Source organism: Corvus cornix, chromosome 23 (assembly GCF_000738735.6).
Source record: "Corvus cornix cornix isolate S_Up_H32 chromosome 23, ASM73873v5, whole genome shotgun sequence".
Taxonomy (NCBI): domain Eukaryota; kingdom Metazoa; phylum Chordata; class Aves; order Passeriformes; family Corvidae; genus Corvus; species Corvus cornix.
In genome coordinates this window covers 5,179,100-5,198,167 of record NC_046352.1, presented here as the reverse complement: position 1 = coordinate 5,198,167, position 19,068 = coordinate 5,179,100, and the positions used below count along the sequence as shown (strand labels likewise).

The 19,068-nt window shown below is 46.8% G+C and overlaps 1 protein-coding gene across 44 annotated transcripts in view; it reads right to left on the bottom strand.

Moving 5' to 3' along the window:
- Positions 1-19,068, bottom strand: part of EPB41 (erythrocyte membrane protein band 4.1) — a 94,648-nt gene that overhangs the window by 34,847 nt on the left and 40,733 nt on the right. For 30 of the 44 annotated variants that reach the window (XM_039564681.1, XM_019293792.3, XM_019293793.3 and 27 more), the window contains exons 2-10: positions 15,144-15,586; positions 12,297-12,527; positions 9,816-9,920; positions 6,790-6,832; positions 4,798-4,873; positions 4,101-4,319; positions 1,789-1,876; positions 1,109-1,261; positions 193-290 (exon numbers count right to left, since the gene is read on the bottom strand). In XM_039564681.1, coding sequence (XP_039420615.1) covers positions 193-290; positions 1,109-1,261; positions 1,789-1,876; positions 4,101-4,319; positions 4,798-4,873; positions 6,790-6,832; positions 9,816-9,920; positions 12,297-12,350 — 836 coding nt within the window. In that variant the 5' untranslated portion in view covers positions 12,351-12,527; positions 15,144-15,586. Of the gene's footprint in view, positions 1-192; positions 291-1,108; positions 1,262-1,788; positions 1,877-4,100; positions 4,320-4,797; positions 4,874-6,789; positions 6,833-9,815; positions 9,921-12,296; positions 12,528-15,143; positions 15,604-19,068 lie in introns of all 44 variants that reach the window. The other 14 variants (XM_039564669.1, XM_039564687.1, XM_039564668.1 and 11 more) reach the window with 1 other exon arrangement.

The window sequence follows — 19,068 nt, the reverse complement described above, 5'->3', positions numbered from 1 at the left end:
TGACCCAAAGATCTCTGTCTTATGAGTCTTGAAAAGCAGAACTTGCTTAAAATTTACTGCAAAATAAACACCTACAGTCCCTGCAACCATTTCACTTAATTTTTCCAAAACTCTAAAGAAAAATATTCATTTTCAATAGTTAAATTCAAGCACTAAGTTACTCAAGGTGAGGCTACTGTTCAGAAAACCCACCTGAAGAAGGTGTGATGTTCAACACATACTTTCCACAGCTTCTTTGCTGCCCGGTAACTTGGTAGCTTGAACCCAATTGTACTTTCATACTGTTCTTGCTGTGGAAAATATCAGTTATTTAGGTATAGCAGGAAATAAATGTGACAGGAGCCCAGTCCCCAGCCCACCACCCTGTTCTGCTGTGGCACAAACTGCTGAACTTGCCCTGCAATGTGCAGCAGGATCTCAGGTCAGAGGAAAGAGAGGGCTTTGGGCACTAGTCTGGGCATCCCTCAGGATGCACCGGGATTTGCAGAGGAACATGCCGCAGGTTTTGCAGCCAGTCAGATCATTTATTCCTCCCTGTCACACCACCCAGCTGTGGGCTGGGGTCAAACACTGACCTCCCTGCGAGGCCGGGTCATGGCAGTGAAAGCAGAAGGAGGAAGAAGAGGAGAGAGGTGGATCCCCATTGTAGCCTCTCTCCCTGATGCAGCCAGGCTGCTCCAGGGATTTCCCCATTCATGAGAGGTAGCATCAATGCATCCTTTCCCTGCCTCCTGCACTTAGGTGAAAAGCTCATTCTAATATTTAATTATTTTCTTTGAATGAAAGCAAGACAAAGAGCCATTGTCTTGCCCTGTTTCCAAAAAAAGTAGTTAGAGCTGCCCCAGTTTCAGCTGTCAACCTCCCACGAGTTTCCCTGGATGCTGGGAATACCCGGGGATGCCAGGAGGTGGTGCTGGATGTCACCAGCTGGTTACACTGTCACCAGCTGGGCCGCAGCTCCAGCTCCGCCCGGGCTCGGCACCAGCCGAGGTCTGACACCCCGATGTCACACGCTCACGCAGGGAAGAGCCTGAGCCCTCCCCGCTCCATTCCAGGGACACACACAAGGAAGCAGAGCACGGCAGGAGCCCGCAGCAGCCAGCCGTACCTCCCCCGGCCGAATCTTTATGAAGAAGCTGCTGCGTTTGTAGGAAATCTTCAGGACTTTGGGCCACGGGAAGCGGTTGATTCTCAGTTTATCTTTGTAAACAAGAAGGCCACTGGAACAGACTCCCAGAGTGATATCCACTCCTTCCAAGTCCTGGGAATGCAGATGAGGATTTAAGCAGTGTCAGGGTTATGAGTTTCATGCCAACAGCTGCCTTCCAAATTATCTCTCTGGTCTTCACATAAATCACCTCCCCACCACCCAGACTCCAGCTCCCAGCTCCACGGCCAGCCTCCCTTCTTGTTCACACTTTTCCTGACAACCTCCTCCCTCCTGCTGCTCTCTCCTGTTCTGCTGGTTGCCCAAAGGGCTCATCTAGGGCCCATCCTGCATTTCCTGGAGCACAGAGGCTCATGTGGCAGGGAATATATATTGTATTCTAAGTTACTCAGAGCAAGGACCTGTCTATACGAGGAGCTTTGGAAAGTTTCCTGTGACATATAAATAATAAGAAACCAGGAAGAATCACTTCTCTTGCAGGAATGCTTGAGGCATTCCTGTTGTATGTTTGCATTTCCATACTTCCTCTCTTTCCAAAGGAGTTTCCTGAAACAGGTAAACTTGCTCCTGCAAGGGAAGGATAATCAAATTACAAAATCCACAGGTAGGTGCACACACACCTTGGCTTGGTGAAGGTCGACTCCATACATAGACAGCTTTTTTGCATTCTCAAGAAATTCCAGGTCTGCTTGGGCTGGAGTCATGGATCTGCAGAAAAAGAAAGGGCTTGGTATTCTCGAAACTGCTGTTTTTAAGAGGAGACAGATCAGACTTCATGAAATTCTTTAGATTTTCTTTTGCTTTCAATACAAACAAATTTTTGCCCAGCTGACTAATTATTAAATCACTCTGACTGCCCAAATTTGTGGTTTGAGACATCCCAGTAACGTGGCTGCACTTTATTCCTGTGAAGCTGTACAGACACTAGAGAAGGAAGTGAGGAAGAGCAGTGAGGTGACGAAACTTGATTCAGCATAAGAAACCCAACTGAGCAAAAGGTGACAGGTCCTGTCCCCCCAGACCTGCTGCCTCCAGACCTCCCCAAACCCAGCTATTGTTCCCCAAACCAAACACACGGACAGCTGAAACCACTCAGCAGAGATTCCAGTTGGGGGACCAGATGAATATGGGGTTTTCTGGGAACAGATGGTGCCCTGTCTGCAGGAGTGGCACAATTTAACAAAGACATCCTGATAATGGAGGCCATTATCAACGTTATTGAAGTGTCCCTGTTAATAAGTTCCTGGTGTATGTGGTACATTAACAGCTCTGCTGGGAGAGGATTCAGCTGCATACATTTCATTTTCTGCCCTCCTTTGATGTCTTCCTTACTGAGCGCTCACATACATCTTGTGTGTGATGTAAACAGAGGTTTGAGTGGTGAGAGACGGGGCAAAGTCCACTGTAAGGACAATCTTGTAGGAAGGCCCCAGGAGCAGTCACCATCTTGATATGTGCCTTGTGCTTTGCAAATACAGTAGCAAGTGCTGGGGCATGGTTTAGCAGAGATTTCCCTGGAAATGTCCAAAAAACACATAGATGATACACTCGGGGACATAGTTTAGTGACAGGCTTGGAAGGGCTGGGTAAATGGCTGGACTCAATGGTCTTCGAAGTCTTTTACAACCTTAACAATTCCATGATTCTAGGATTCCCACTGAAAATCTTCTGAAGTTTAATGTTCACAGAATACGGACCAGAAATTAAACGGGGACGTGTTGCTTCCTCCTGCACATGCAGACAGATGAAATATAACTACATCTTATACCTTTTGAAGCCTCCTTCTAATGAAGCCATGAATAATTCAGCACTGTGATCCACCACTTCTAGCATAGCCAACGGCCTTTGACTCCAAGTTATGAAGCTTGTCAGAGGCCCAGTACTTATTTTCCCTCATTTCCTCTCCTCTCAGTGTAAATGGAGGGGAATCAATTTAAAATATTGATTTGCAGGGTTGAGTGAGGTGTTAATTGTACCTCTGGTCACAGCCAGGGCCCACATCCACCCTTCCCACTGTGCTCCAGTTTTTTGTTCCCATCTGCCTGTGAGAAAGTCTTGTCTTTGCTCCTTCTTTTCCCTTCAAGGAAGATGTGCCCAAAATAAGATGAGGAAGAGGTTTAGTTACTGTCACCCTTGAATCTGATACCAAGGGGACTCCTAGGAGTTGTTCAACCCTACCTGAACCAGACACCCCTGCCCAGGTCATGGCTGCACTATGAAACATGTAACTGCAGGTTTGTAATTCCTGGATCACCTGGAATCCTTCCACGTTAGGAAATGAATGTTACTCATCAAATGTGGTAGAAGAACACCCCAAACAGGCTGTAGGCTACGGTGTGTAGGTGTGTACACTGTAGCCTAGAGAGAAACTGTAGCCTCTAGAGAAACGAGATCAAACTACAATCCAAAATTACACAGATCCCAAAGAAATATATTAAGAAAAGACAAAGTGCAAGGTTAAAACAAGTCAATTTTACATTTGCACGTGAACTAACCCCCACTCTCATGGCTATTCTGTGGGAAAAATGCACTTGTTAATAAATAATTGCAAGATTTTGCATGTGCTTTCTAAAAACTTAGTTTCTTCTTCATGCAGGAAAAAAGAATTCCAGCTTCTAGAAAGATTTTATCCTAAGTATTAGATCTTCTGTTAAAAGTTGATGTTCATAGAATCATCACAGAATCACAGAATGGTCTGGATCGGAAGAGACCTCTAAGATCATCCAGTTCCACCCCTGCCATGGGCAGGGACACCTTCCACTACCCCAGGTTGCTCCAAGCCCCATCCAGCCTGGCCTTGGATGCTTCCAGAGATGGGACATCCACAGATTTTCTGTATCTCACGGAAGTGGGGAAAACATCAGAAAATCCCATTATTCCCCTTATTTCCTGTTGCTGTGCACGAACAAGGCCTCCAGCTGCCACACCTTACCTGTATGTTTTATGAAGCTCCATAACCTTTTCTTCAAGCTCTTTTGTCTGGTTTGGGGCCAGTTTGAACTCACTGATGTAATCTGGACCATGGAGATCAGGATCATAGTCTCCCAACTCTGACTGGACCGTGTAGGAACCCAGCAGGGCCAAGGTGGCAAAGGAGCAGGGCAGCCGCCCTGTAAGGATGTCCTGTCTAAGTTGCAGACACAGGTAATACCTGGGGGCAGAAAGGAAAATACTATTCACAGAGAACAGGGAGAAATTTATTAACTTGAGGATCAGAGTCTCTGTTTTTATGCCACTGATGAACACACAACAATGCTCATTTCCAATTTTTACTTATTCCCAAGTAAACAGCATGGAGGACTGGGGGATTCAAGGTCACCTCCACTCTGCAAAGGGAGTAAAGGACACTATGACCAGAAAATCTTGGGTAAGATTTTGGGTAAACCTAAGGTAAGAATTTACTTTTCTATACAAACACACACATGGCAGGGTTATAAATGACACTGCTTTACACATGGACTCCAGTGGCGAGTGAGAGCATCCTCACATCCTCTAAAAGCAAACCAAACCCCCTCCAAAAGGTGAAGGCATCTGATCTCCTTGCTGAAGGAGGGCAAAACCACCCAAATATGAAACACTTCTATTCCATATTCAGAAGAATATGGCAGTAGGATTCCCAGGGGACTCACCTGGTGATGTCCTCTGTCAGCTGGGCAGGATCTGGCGGATAAAACTTGACATTGAAGGTAAAATCCCAGGGGCCTCCTGCAATGACAAGGGAGAGCTTGAGAAAAATAAACACACCAGGACAGCTTTGTGATGGTCAGTTGATATAAAAAAAAGCTGGGAAAATCCAATCTGATCTTCAGAATTCAGCAGATGCAACACTGATTTGATACCGCTCGTTCTCACAGCTGGCTGCAGCTTAACATCCGTGTAAGTGTAAGATGTGACTTCATATACAGGAGGTAAGAAAAGCAGGAGAAAAAAAAGCAAGGCAGGGAAATTCACCTGGATTAACCACAGCTTGTGGCAAAAATTAAATTGTTTGCTAAGAAGCTCAATGACTGACATGTTTTTTCATTGACTGAAAAGGAATTCATGGAGAGAGGTCAGGCACAGAATGTAACTAATGAATTAGGACTGGTTTACTGCTCAACCCAATTTTGAAATTTGGAGGAGGGCTGTGCTAAGTCACTCCTCAGCCTAATGCACTGTGATCAGGTGGTCAGACACAGGTTAAACTCAGCCCAACACAAGCATCAACCTCTGGGTGAAGCCAGAAAGCACCAGGATAGGGAGAGCTTTTCAAGTCCAGACCTAATTGCTTTAATACAGCTTGTTGCAAACCTTGTATAGCACCATTACAGACATTAACTGGGCCAGAATCCACATAATCACACATAGAATTGGCATTATATGTGGTATGGACAGCCCAGATGATACAGCTAAAGAGGTAACTCTCCCTTCTCCTTGAAAATAATCCCATTTCCCAGTAGAAAACAGCCCTGACTGAGTGATTTTCATAGTTATATCTCCCCCTGCTGTGCCCTTTAACACTAGTTCGAAATAAGATTTATTTCAGAAAGAGAAGATCTACCCCTGCGCTTAACTCGCTCAGAGGTTTATTCCAATCTCACACAGGGAAGAGGGGGAATGGAGCATTCCTGGATTTACTTCTTATGCAACGCCATAACTGGGATTAAACACAAGGCACGTTGTTTTCATCACACACAGTTCAAAACAAGTGATTCCAAGATGACATTGAAGGGAGCAGAGGTTACCTAAACCACCCCACACTGGTGTCCACATGTTCATATGTACATGCAAAATACCTTCACTTTGAGTAAAATCAAGTAATTTGCCATTTAACCCATCTCAGGGGGCCAGATTCCACAGCAGGCTGCTGTTCATTACACTCACGGATGAATTCTATGGATGGAGCAGCTCCTGCCCTTCACACGCACCCTGCTACTGATTGCAAGAGAAGTTGGTAAGACCAGGAGCTTTCCCTACTCCACAGCCCTGCGCTTCCCCCCTAATCTGGCCTTAATGACACACTTTGTCCTGGGCCTCCCACCAAAAGCATCCGTAAAACAGTATTTTCCTACCCAAAACCAGTATTTTACTTCCAAAGCAGTCAGACTTGCTCCCAAGAGAATACAAAAGCCTCTAAAACATATTTAATTTTGACACTGTCCTCATCTTGAACTAATTCAGTGCTAGCAGACCCTAAAATACAATTTGGTATTTGAGCTGGTATTTCTCAAGCCATTTTTCATTCCAGCCTCAGAGTCCATAAAAAACCTTGTTCCACCATAAAATTCTGCTCGGGGTCTCCCAATCTCCTTTGGGATTTCAGTGGTTCCCACTGACACCCATTTTCCCATCCTCCAGCAAGGAGCACATCCCCACTTCAGCACTGCACAGACAGTGTGGCTTTGCTTCAGGCGAACACACCCCAAGCTGTTTTACCACGGAAATTACATTTTTTCCTAAATCTAGAGCATCCCTAAGTCCTTAAGAAGGAGAGAAAGGATGCACAGACTGCTTGAACTTGTGCTGATCCCTGCTAGCCACCCACTTGACCTCTCCCCATCCCTGGGCCCCCCAGATGGCTCACCAAAGCCACACTGGGAGGAACCACACCTCCCCACACATGATAAATTGAATCTACTTACCATGAACCTGCTTTTTTATTTCTTTGGCAGGATCCAGCCACGTCTGTAAGAGGATAAAAACATTCACAGTTTACCAGACATTCCAGAAACACCACAGAAAGCTGCAAATTGCTAAAAATACAGCACAAAAAAAAAAAAAAAAAAAGACAATATTTGACACAAAGGCAGCCATGGAAACTGGAGAGATGGTACATTTTTCGCTACTTTTACTCCAGGCTGTGGTCTCAGTGGGTGTATTTCCAACCATTCACCTACCAGGGACTCATAAGGAAGCTGGAGGAACAAGAGGGGGAAAAAAACCAGAATATTAGGGCTGCAAGAACAGAGCGGCAGGTACGGCCACGGCCACATCCAGCTACCAGGGGCACTTGTACAACACCTTTTTTTTTTCTCCAGAACCTTTAAAAATAGGTAAATAGGACAGATACATTCATTTTAAGCACCCTGTCTCCTTACTTACCCTATTCAGATCAAAGATCACCAAGACTTTCTATTATTAGCTATAGTTTTCAACGACCTAATTGCTGAAATACGAGTAAAAACACCCAATTCCTGAGTAAGGCTGGAATTTTTTATAGTGTGACATAAACTTCATTTAACTATGACTCAAGTTTCGAGTAATTATCTCTGCTACAAATTTAGAAATGTATCTTTTTCCCCCCTCCTCTGTAATTTGGGGTTTTGTGGGATGGTGGTGCAATGTAAGCCTCAAAACACAACTCCTGCTTTTTCCATGGTCTGAGCCTTTCCCTTTTGCAGGGGTCAGGGCCTGTCCTGCTGCAGGCACTGGCGCTGGGCTAACAACCCTCCTGGAGAGGCTACATTTAACCACCTCTTCATTTTCACCAGCTCTGAGCAGGATTTGGACTGTCCAGGTCTCCCGAGGTGAAGGAATTAACTCATTGAATCCCCCAGGCTAATCTCTCCTGACCAGAAGGAGACGTAACTTCATGGCAGGGAGACAGCAATACTTGCATTTAATCTCCTCTTTTTATATGCCTGCTGCTCTAACATATAAAAGTGGGGATACAAAATCCATTTGAAAGGAAGGCTTCCTCTTTTTAGGGCCACAGCTCAGAGCAGAGCATCTCCATGGCCGGGCTGGTGCCACAACTGCTTGTTACTGGGGTGAGCCCAGGGTGCAGTCATACATCCCACCCCGCCTGATCCAGCAGACAATGATAGGAACAGCAATTAACAGCACTTTTATCCCACTGGGTCATGAATCAGTGGGAAACAATCCTCCCTTTCAGGGCAATGAGCTCCTTGCTGCTCCATGGTGACCAGCTGCTCCGTCACAACCTCCTAATCCCACTGTCACCCTCTGCTGTGTCCATGTGGGTAACTACTGGTCCTTGGAAGGTTTATTCCCCAAATATCAAGGTGGAAAATGTCACCTACAACCCCTCCCTATCCAGGAATACACACGTGTATCTCCACCTGCTCCACACAGCTCAGGTGAGGTGCCAGAGCTCATCTTTGGACCCTATTAACACCATTTTACCTGTGAATCAGTAACTCTGGGGAAGTCTTGTTTGAGGTTACAGCAGGAGAGAGATGGAGCTTCAGATTTCAAAGTTCATTGAAACATAACCAGATAGATTAAAAAAAAATAATGGTGTTTTCACCCATCAGAGCAAACCAAACCAACTTCCTCCACACTGGAGCTGAACAACCCCTGGACAGTGGCCTCATCTTCCCCAGATTCCAGCTCTGGGACACAGACCTGACAAAACAATCTGTTTTCAGTCCCTATGGTTAAAAAGATGCATAACCTCTCGGCCCTGGATGGCTTGGGGGAAGGAGGTACATGCTTCTGCTTCCAGAAGAATCAATGCCAAAAGCCTGGACGTGAGAAGAGCAAGTCCAAGGGTCTGGGAGACCACGGAATCATTCAGGAAAAGCCCTCTAAGATCACCAAGTCCAATCATTTCTCTAGCACTGCCAAGGCTACCACTAAGCCGCGGCTGCACATGCCCCATCTATATGCTTTTGATCACTTCCAGGGACAGTGATTCCACCACTTCCTTGGGCAGCCTGTGCCAAGGGCCTGACAACCCTTTCCAGGAAGGAATGTTTCCTAACATCCAAATGCAGCAGCAAGCTACCCACAGCACACGCAGAAGAAGCGGAGCTCCAGCTAAACTCTTCTTGCTCTAAGTTGGATCTAAAAGTACACCTACCTCTCCCTCTGCAAGAACAAACTCTGAGGGTAAAAAAGATCCACGTTATATACATGGAAACACATTTCACATCCAAGAAAATTGGAAGACACCAGAGACTGTAAAACAAACCCAAGTGGGAGTTCTGCCTGCCTCAAATAGTGTTATTTTTGGTTGTGTATAAAACACAATAGAGTATTTAATGACACACATCTGTCAGTCAGTCACCTGGCTACAGGGATTGCTGCAGGTGAAGCAGAGAAAGAGTCAGAATATGGACCAACATAACCCGTCTAAAGGACACAGAATTGGGCCCTTAATTTCAATTATCTCATTTTTGGCTTTATGAAATAGACCTTGAATAATTGTTGAGTTACAGGGTAACCAAGGTTTTAAAAGATAAGACACTGCTTGAGTCAAATCAAACAAAGACCTTAAATTGAAACCGTGAGTAGGAGTTTTGGTAATAGAGTCCCATCTCTTCTTCTGCAGGGCAAAGGCTCAACTCCAAATGCTCTGGATGGCTCCAACCAGACCTTCCCAATGCTGACACCAGTGCCAGGGCAGCCTGACTCCTTCAGCTGCAGCTTTATAACTTAATGACATCATCTTGCAGTCAACTAATATGACTTCTCCAGGTGAAGACCCAAGTTCACTAGGATTCATTCTATGATTCACATAGCTTTTTGACTAAAATCCATGCTCCTGTAGTCATTTATTCACCATTTATTCCTGTGTGATGACCTGCAATCCGTATTTAGGGAGGACACAAAACAAGTTTGAAGAGGAGCTTATGCCCCACTTCCTGCCCTGGGGAGATGATGCAGGAAGAGCTGAATCCCCTCAGGGCCAGCAGCTGCTTACCCTGGAGGTTGGTGTGTCCCATATGGCCAAACCAAAGTAGTCTTCTTCCAGCAGATTGAGGTGGTCGCAGACTTTTTTAAGAAGATCCTGTCCCTTGGCGTGTTTCTGCAAATAGACAAAGAAATCCTGAAGGACAGGGTTGGGTTTTGTCTGTCTTTGTTCACAGGAGAGGGGAGGAAGGGAATAGGATCAAACCACACTGTGCACTATCAGTAAGGGGAAAAAAGGTCCTGGGTAGCTCCAAATCAAACCCCCTATCTCCAGGCTGTTTCAGAGCAAGGACTCCTTACAGTAAAGGGCACCAAACAATAATTCCATGGAGAGGCAACAGGAACCACAGTGGGCCTCTCTCTTCCCAGCAGCTCCATGTCTGAAAATCCCCCAAAGCTGGACTTCCCAACACAGCTCCATAGACACCAAGGATCTGTACAGGTTTTCCCTCCCGAGGTACATCTGCAGTGCTGGAATCTCCCTGGTCCTGGCTGCCTGACAATCAGGTGTGGATCAAGAGATGAAACTGCTGCTACAACCTATTCACTTCACAGACAACCTGACTTTTCTTAGGTTCAGAAAAAAGACAGCAGCACATAACCAAAGCCCATGATTTCCGTGGCCCTTCCATCACCCTGATCTGCTGATGAAAACCAGCTTCTCCCATCTGCCTCATGTGCCCAAAGCTGCTCAGCACACAGCCTCCTGCCTCCAGAAATACACTTTGAGCATTCCTATTTCCTCTTTTTCTTTCCCCCAAATCCTGCAGAAGTGAACTGACCCAAGGAACAGATACCCTTTTGGTCCAAAAACATGAAGGAAAACATCCCTGAGGCATTAAAACTATGGCAACCAGAAGCAGCTCATTCCATCGGAGGCTTTGCTAGAAGAAAGTGCAGTTCCAGTGACGCAAAATCAGCTTCACTAATGCCCGCAGCTCTCCTGTCAGTCATCTCTGCATGGCAACTGCTCCAAGACCCCTGCCATGTTTTATTCCTTGGCTTTATTCCAGCCCTTCAGCTGTCAGGTCCTTTGTGCACACGTTATGACTCTATAGGTAACATAATGTATGCGTTAGCCTGGGTATTCCTCAAGGAATTGGCACTGGTATAGGAATGAAAAAGCTTCCAGGGCTGTCAGTCGGAAAGGATGCCTGAAAGCACTAATTCTCCTTGGATGAAGGCATTTGTGCTGCTCTTTGCCTACACCTTTGCAATTCCTTCCCAATTAAATCTTAATAAACTCTCAAAACGCCAGAGCAGAATTACACTGGCGCTAAAGCCAAGGGTGCTTCTCAAGTTAAGAGGATCTCACTGACACCATGGCCCCGCTAATCCTCTGCAGTACCCACCACGACCCTCTGTACCTACAGAGAGACATTTCTCATGTCCTGCTCAAGTCAGGACCCCCCATCCCCCCACAGTTCTCCCTCCAACAGTGTCCATGACGGTATTCAAAGGCATCGCTGCAGCAAACTCAGGCACAAAGCCATGGCAAGCTGTCACCGGGATTGGAAGAAGACGTTCCTTGGGGCTGCACACAGTATCCCTGGCCAAGGGGAAAGTGATGGGGGCAGTGATGCTCTGAGCTGATCCCAGGCAGGACCAGCAGCACCATCATTACACAAACACTCAGCACTGACCTACTTGCCCAGGATCACCCAAGGTGATGGTTCCCACAAGGAGCACTGCGTCCAGATACCCTCTCCTGGCCCATTCACCAGCAGGACTGAGGGAAAACAAGCTGGTGGAATTATGCTCCAATGGTAAGTACCAGATTATTAATATTCCAGACAAGCACTTCGATACTAAAATAGGGATTTCTGCTCACTTTTTATTGCCCTGACAGCACCACAACCCTGTGAGAGAATGCACAAAATAAAGGGAAAAAAAAGCTCTCAGATGAAGGGGGTTGCAGTGCTCTAAGTCAACATAATAATTTTAAATTGTTTACTGGAAATACATTCAACTGCAGGCTAAACACAGTGTGTTTTCTTTACATCCAAGCACCAGGAGCTAAGTTAACCAGCAGCCTGAGAGGTTAAGGTACCTTGGGGGACTAGAAAAGCACAAATCAATTTCATTCAACCCATTTTATTCAAAGCCAAGGAGGCAAAAGTTATTTAGAGAATTGCAACCTACCTCAAAAACCTAAACTCTAGCCTGGGATACAAATGAGAGAGATGGTGAACAGCAAGTAATACAAAGTTTGGGTTTGTTTTTTTTTAAACTTCCCCCCACCTCTACAAAGCAAGGCACCCTGGAATTGTAGAACAATAAAAAATAAAGATTCCTAGTACCCAGAGGTTTTTACAACACACTAAATAAGTTGCTATAGCTTACAGCAGACTTGCTCTGCAGTAAAACCTGTCATGTAATTCCCTGGCAGCACATTAGGCCCCTATTAAATCGTGTTTGTGGTGATTTTTCAAGAGAAGCAGAAGGGAGAGGGAAGAGAGGAGAAGTAGAACCAAAACCCCAAAGTACTTACATCCACAGAACACTCAAAAATGGTGTCATCCAGCAAAACGACTTTGCAGTACATGTTTCTGTGTCTCTTCACTGCTTTTTGGGCAGCTTTCAAATCCTTGTGTGCTTTGGTCTCTGGAGACTCTGGCTTTGGTTCTGGCTTGGCACCCTCCTCCTTTGCTTCCCCTTCTTCCCTGTCCTCGAAGTCTCTTCCCTCTGGCTCCTGGTCGTCCCTCCTCTCCTCCTGAGCAGGCTGAAACCCCCGATTTAGAGGTGTCAAACAAACAAAGCATCACATGGAACAAGCACTACAGGGCTGGGATCTCACACAGAATTCATTATCCCACTTTAACCTGTAACCCAGGACCTGGAGCAGCAGCTGGGGTGACCAAGAGAACAGTATTAATTTTTAAAGCTCTTCCAAGTAATTTTCAAGTTTTCATTTAATAAAGGATGTAATAAAAAAGAAGTAAGGGTTGATTAGAGAAATCAGGGCAGATTACATCATGCATTCATGGTGTTAATGACAGCACCTTCTGGATTGGGAAGGTTTTTTCCCTCCCAAGCAGGATCCCCAGTGCTCCCACTGCCACTCTGTCATAGCTGTTGTTCCAGTGCACCGGTCCTTGGCATGGCAAGGAGGAATTGTTTCACATTGACAGAGGCTAGATGGCATATTGGGAAGAAATTCTTCCCTTTGAGGGTGGGGAGGCCTGGCACAGGGCACCCAGAGAAGCTGTGGCTACCCCTGGATCCCTGGCAGTGCCCAAGGCCAGGTTGGATGGGGCTTAGAGCAACCTGGGACAGTGGAAGGTGTCCCTGCCTGTGGCAGGGCATGGGACAAAATGGGCTTTAAGGTCCCTTCCAACCCAAACCATTGTGGGATTTTATGGCAGCAGTGGCACTAAAAGGAGGGTCAGGGCTGAGGTTTTGTGGCCATCGGAGCTGACCGAGCAGCTCTCTGCCACCAAAAAGGGAAGGCAGCCTCCACATCACCATCCCTTTGCCTACGGAAGCACTTTGAGAGTCAGTTTAATGCACTCCAATAGCAGAAAGAGATGCAGTTTGGGGACAGGAGGAGGAAGGAAGCTGGGTTTTTTTTTTCTTCTGCCACTTCAGCAGGTTAAATGAGTTCATGGCAGGCTCTGACGACGCTGGAAGGGGCTGGATGCAGCAGGAGCACAGAGCTGCAGCAGAGGAAGAGCAAAACCTTGTCTGTTCAGCCCATCACATCTCATGAAATCACACCCAGGCACAAGTGCACAGAGGTATTTAAAAACTAAATAATGTCCACAAGCTGCTGACTTCTGTTCCAGCAGAACTGGGACAATCAGGAGCAGTGAATCAGTCAAAGCTCCTAATGCCCGTCGGTCAGCATTTATCAAACTGCAGCACGTCGCAAATGCTTTCACAGCAGAAATATCTGCCGAGTGTCACAGTTCAGAAAGCCACTGACAGTGATCTAAAATAAGAACTGGAAAAAAAAAAGGCACAAATGCTTCGTCTGAAATGAACAGCCCATGAAGGAAGGCTGGGGTGCAAATTCACACGGGCTCAGGAGCAGCAAATCAGAGATAAATAGAGAAAGAAATCACGCATTGAAAAACCCAGAATGGCTTAGGTTGGAAGGGACCCTAAAGCCTCCTCTCACCTTCCACTAGACGATGTTGCTCCAACCCGGTCTTAAACACTTCCAAGAATAAGTTCCTCTTGAAAATACAATTTATGGGCATGAAAATCTCCACCTCTTCCCCATCCTGCTAATCCCTACCCTCAGAGGTACAAAACATGAGCAGAGATCATCCCATGGTCTTCACAGGCTCAGAAATTTGGGAAAAGAAAGGAAAAGCTGTTACCTACTACCCTCTCTACAACTTTGTAATTTTAACGAGGCGGATTTACAATTACTGCCTACTGGCAGTGCTTGAATTTGTAAAGGATTGCTCCAAAATTGAGCATTTGTGGGGATCTGGAGCCACTCTGAACTTAAGGCAGTGAGTAAGAAATCCAGATTTCACCCTGTCTGGCTCCAGCAATACACATGGTTGGTTGGGTTGTAAGAAATTCCCAGCTGAGGAGAAGGAATACCTACCTTTTTCCACTCCAGGATCAAGTAACAGCAGAGCTGTAACTACCCAAGGAGGAAGAGAGGGCACCCAGCACCCTCAAATCAATAACCAGCCACAGCTCAGTGAATGTTCCCTGGGGGTGTATCTGCCTCAATTTCTATTTTAAAATTTTAAACTTTAAATTTTGCATGAGAAATGACCCTGGCTGGAAAGAGCAGACACCAGACAGGTTCCAGGAGCTGGGCTCAGCCCCACATGCCATGCAGAAATCCCTGTCTACATGATGCATAAGCAGAAAACATCTATATTTGGCAGGCTCAGCACTAGCCCAGACCAAGCAGATGACCAAGTCCTAAAATGCCACGCTTGTGCTCCTTGAAGCTGAAGAAACCCTCTCCCAAGTCCACATACTCTTGAGATCTCCACCTTGGGCCCCTGACCTGCCTTGATCCAGCTCACACCAAGGAAATCCTGACGATCAACCCTGGTTTTGAATCCAATGAATGTGAACCCTCTGTGTTCTGGTGTGACATCCCAAGGCTCAGCAGAGCAATGGTTCAGCACTGGGCATTTTACATTATGCTGGAGTGTGAGCCCAATTCCTGGAACAGGTGCTTTGCAGGGATGCAAGAGTGGGAAGTACAAAATGAAACACAGGGAGCTGACAAGAGCCTTTTTGGCATCTAATGACCTTTTCTGGTCAAGCTCACATGTCTGGGATATTAAGTTTTTATAGTTTTGGCTACAAATATGCATTTTAAAGCGGCAGGGAGCACGTCCCACGGAATGGGGTGTTTTACCTGCGTTTCTGCACTGCTCAAGGAATGAAGATCCAGTGATGGGTCAGTTTTGAGCTCAGGCTCAGGAGCTGCAATTGGGGCTTTCACCAGGATGTCTTCATCAGGGCTGGCTCCTAATCCTGCATCTTTCTGGTCACCTCCCACTTCTTTAGGAGCATCAGTGTCTTTGTCCTCTTCGGACACCTGAGACTTGGGCCTCCTGAGGAAGGAGGAGAAGAGGCGGGAGAGACCCCGGCCCTCGGAGGTGCGACGTTCTTTCTTGCTCTGCTCCTCGTGCGTGGGGGTGTCTCCGTTGGAGGCCTTCTGCCTCTGGGGCTGCCTCTCCGGCGTTGGCTGAGCCCCTTCCTCCAGGGAAGCCTCTTGCTTCTGTGTTTCAGCAGCTCCTTCCTCCTCCTTGGCTTGTTGCTGCTCCGAGTTGTCAGCGTCGGCTGCTGGGCTCTTTTCTGTTGTCATGATGATGCTGTATGAGAGGAGCAAAAGGGCTCAATCAAGGAGTTTCCAATACCCATGTCTGACTGAGCTACTCAAACCAACCACGAGCACAGACACGCCGGCCATGTTCACCAGTCACACCACCCCGTCACAGAACCAGAGCGGAAGGGACCCACAGGGACCATCCAGTCCAGCTCTGAAGTGAATGGCCTGTAGGGGGATGAAACGCTGGCTGACTCCAGCCTACAAAGTCAGCAAGAGCAAAGTCATTCCTTTTGCTACAGTTTGCTTTGAAGATAGTCTTTAAGGTCCCGTCCAACTTAAACCATTCTGGGATTCTATGATCTAAACACACCAAACCACACTGCTGGGGACAGGACCCACCAGTGTTGAGCAACACTGTTCTGCACGAGATGAATCCAGTGGAGCCCAGCAGGCTTTGGGATTCATGGGATATTTGCACTGCACACTAAAAAAATGTCAAATGAAAAGGTTTCCAAACAACATCCATAATGGAGAGCAGATTTCCTCAGAGCTTGTGCTATTAAGCTGATGCAACGTTTATTTCAACTTTAGCCTGGGCTGTTGACACAAAAAGATGGAAATCACATGAGAAGAATATCTATTTAAGGTATAAAGAGGACCCAAAATAATCATGCTTTAGAGGGGATAGAACTAATCTTTGCACACTGCATCACATGTATCTGCAGCAATAAATTGCCACTGCTTACACTGAGCAAATAGCATATAATCCAATATGCCTCAATCCCCCAGCCCGAGCCTCGGTGTATAAACATTTGCTCAAAATACACACTTAAAATTAAGAAACATTGAAGATGTCATCCTCCTACATATTATTGCCTTCATCAACTTTAATTTAACTCATCCTGATTGCTAAAAGAACCAGAGTGCTTGAAGGGGAGAAGCCTTCCCAGCTCTCCAAAGGACTTTCCCCTTGCGTTTAATGCAAACATTTCATATTATTTCTAATGCTGTGGTTAAACCAGCACAGCATCACAGACCTTCCCTGAATTTGTTTCTGCAGCAATGCAAATTTCCTGAGGTTACAAGGTTTGGTTTGGGGTTCTGGTTGGGTTTTTTCACTTGGACTCAGCCCCACCAGCCAGCCCTGGGGGATGAGCTGCAGGGCTCATTTTAGCATGGTCTCCTGGCAGAAGACAGAATTATACTCCACTCACCATCTCCCCTCAGTCAGCTGCTCTGGGTATTTCCAAATCCAGTGGAGTGGCAGAGGCCACTGAAACAGCAGCTTCCAACCTGCACTGAGGAAAGAGGCACCCAAGCAGAGAACCTACATCATGGGCACCCAATGGACCAGGGATGCTACAAGGCAAAGAGAGTGCCCAAACCCAGATGTGCCCAGATGTGTCTGTGATCAGTTTGCAGATGGCAGTATACGTGTGACTTGTCCTTGCAGCTCTTACTTCTGCTCCCCTTCCTCCTGCGATCCCTTGCCACAGATGCTGCTGGCCCTGTCAGCAACCCACAGCTCCTACTGCAGAGAACCCCAGCCACCACGCAGCCAATTTCTGCTCTCATCAGCGCTCCAAGAACTCCTGGAGATGCCACAAGGCAGTGGAGAGGGCAAGGACTGTTCAGCCAAACACCCATCACCCTGAACCCACTATGCCAATGTCCAGGGCAAAGCTCCCAATGTCTCAGCACACATGGAGTGGAAGGGATGCTCTGCAAGCCTGTCCCACCACAATCACACACTGACAGCCAGCTCCCTCTGGCACCAGCTGTTGGAGCAGCCTGCTTTGTAGTTGCTTCCCACTGTGTTTGTTTTGAATAAATACATTTGTAGGAATCGTTATCAAAACACACAGCGTTGGACACTTTGCTCTTCAAACCAAAAAGGCAGAACCAAGGCTTTGGAAATGACATCGGTGGGGAGGGCACAGCTGAGGAGCAGCTCTTACCAGCCGCAGGAAGCCCCAGGGACAGCCCACAAAGGAACATTTCCTCTGGATGTACTTTTCTCTCTTTAAACACCAACAATTTGGAACAAGATTTGTTGACTTGTTTACATTTCAAAGCCGCAGTCACGGACCTTTCCCGGCGCAGGAAGGTGGGTCTGGCTGGCGATGAGCAAACATCTCCTTGTCTTTCCTCCATCCCCCGAGAACCTTGCTGAGGCTCAGCCAAATCGCCTCGGCAGCGCTGGGGATGCGGAGACGGGCACGTAGGAGCCCTTCCTTTCCCAATAAACATTTCATAGCTGCCAGCACCAGTAACTCACTGGGTACAGCAAACATCTTGCTGCGAGACCCGAGTGCACTGCTCCAATGCGTGGGCTCCTGGCCGGCTCCCACCCTTCGAAGTTTTATGCTCAGAAATGGTTTTCCCTACATTTGTCATCAAAAGCAAAGAGATTTGTAAGTAAGTAACATAACTGAGAGGTTGCCCATGGCAAGGGGGTGGAACGAGATGGTCTTTAAACCTTCCAACCCAAGCCAGTCTGTGATTCTGTGATTATACAATGAAAAAAAGGACCTTTCCTGCAAGGAGATGGGTGCCAAGTGGTGTTTTGTTTCCAAGCCAGCCCAGAGCAGAGCAGACACAAAGAACGAGGTTCCCGCTCCACTGCTCTTCAACCCATCCCCTGGAGAAAACACTGCCCACAGCCAAACCACAAGCAGGATTTTATTTAAATTAAATTTTTCTTCCCTTGCTATTTCACAAGGCAATTCTGCTGAGCCTGCAGGTGCCTCAGGAGCTACCCGGATGCTGGAGGAGGATACTCTGCTATTGTATGAGCACTCAAGCAGTGCTGCTCACCTCCTCCTCTGAGCTGCCACATTGTAAATACTTCATTTGGGGGCCTTTCTTTGGTAGAGGCTGAAGGTTTGATGTCAGCCTGTAAAAGGCAGGCTCTTCACATGTCTGGAGTGGAGAAGGTGTTAAACACTGTGGAAATAAGCAAGCTACAACAAAGCTCAGATGTGATCCGAGAGAGATTCTGGAGTAACAATCTCATCAGAAAAGAGTACAAATATGTATTTATATCTAAATATTTATATCTATTTTTAAGCTGAAGAACATCCTTCAGGTAAGAAGGCTTTGGCAACAGGAAGCGACCTGAAGAGAAGGGAGTTAAGTATTTCCAGAGCAGAAAACAGGCTTTGCCCTGCTGAGGACACCTTCACCATGGGCTGACCTCCCACCAGCAACATCCCCCTTCATCTGCACCTGAGGGAGGACCTGAACCTCCTCAGGAATGTCGGTGCTTTGGTGATGAAGAAGGAGCTCCACAGATCTTCTCTCAAAAGGCATCAGCAACTCCGAACACCAAATGTCAGAGCAAACCAGTGCAGGGGCACCTTCTGAACCTGCCGTACCTGCGAAGACCCTCCAGCCCCCCAGCACCCGAGCCCTCCAGCCTCAGGGCTTATCCTTCTTTCTGGCCAAAGGCACAGTTGTAGGGAACACTCAACATCGCTGTGGGCTTGGTGTAATTCATACAGACTCA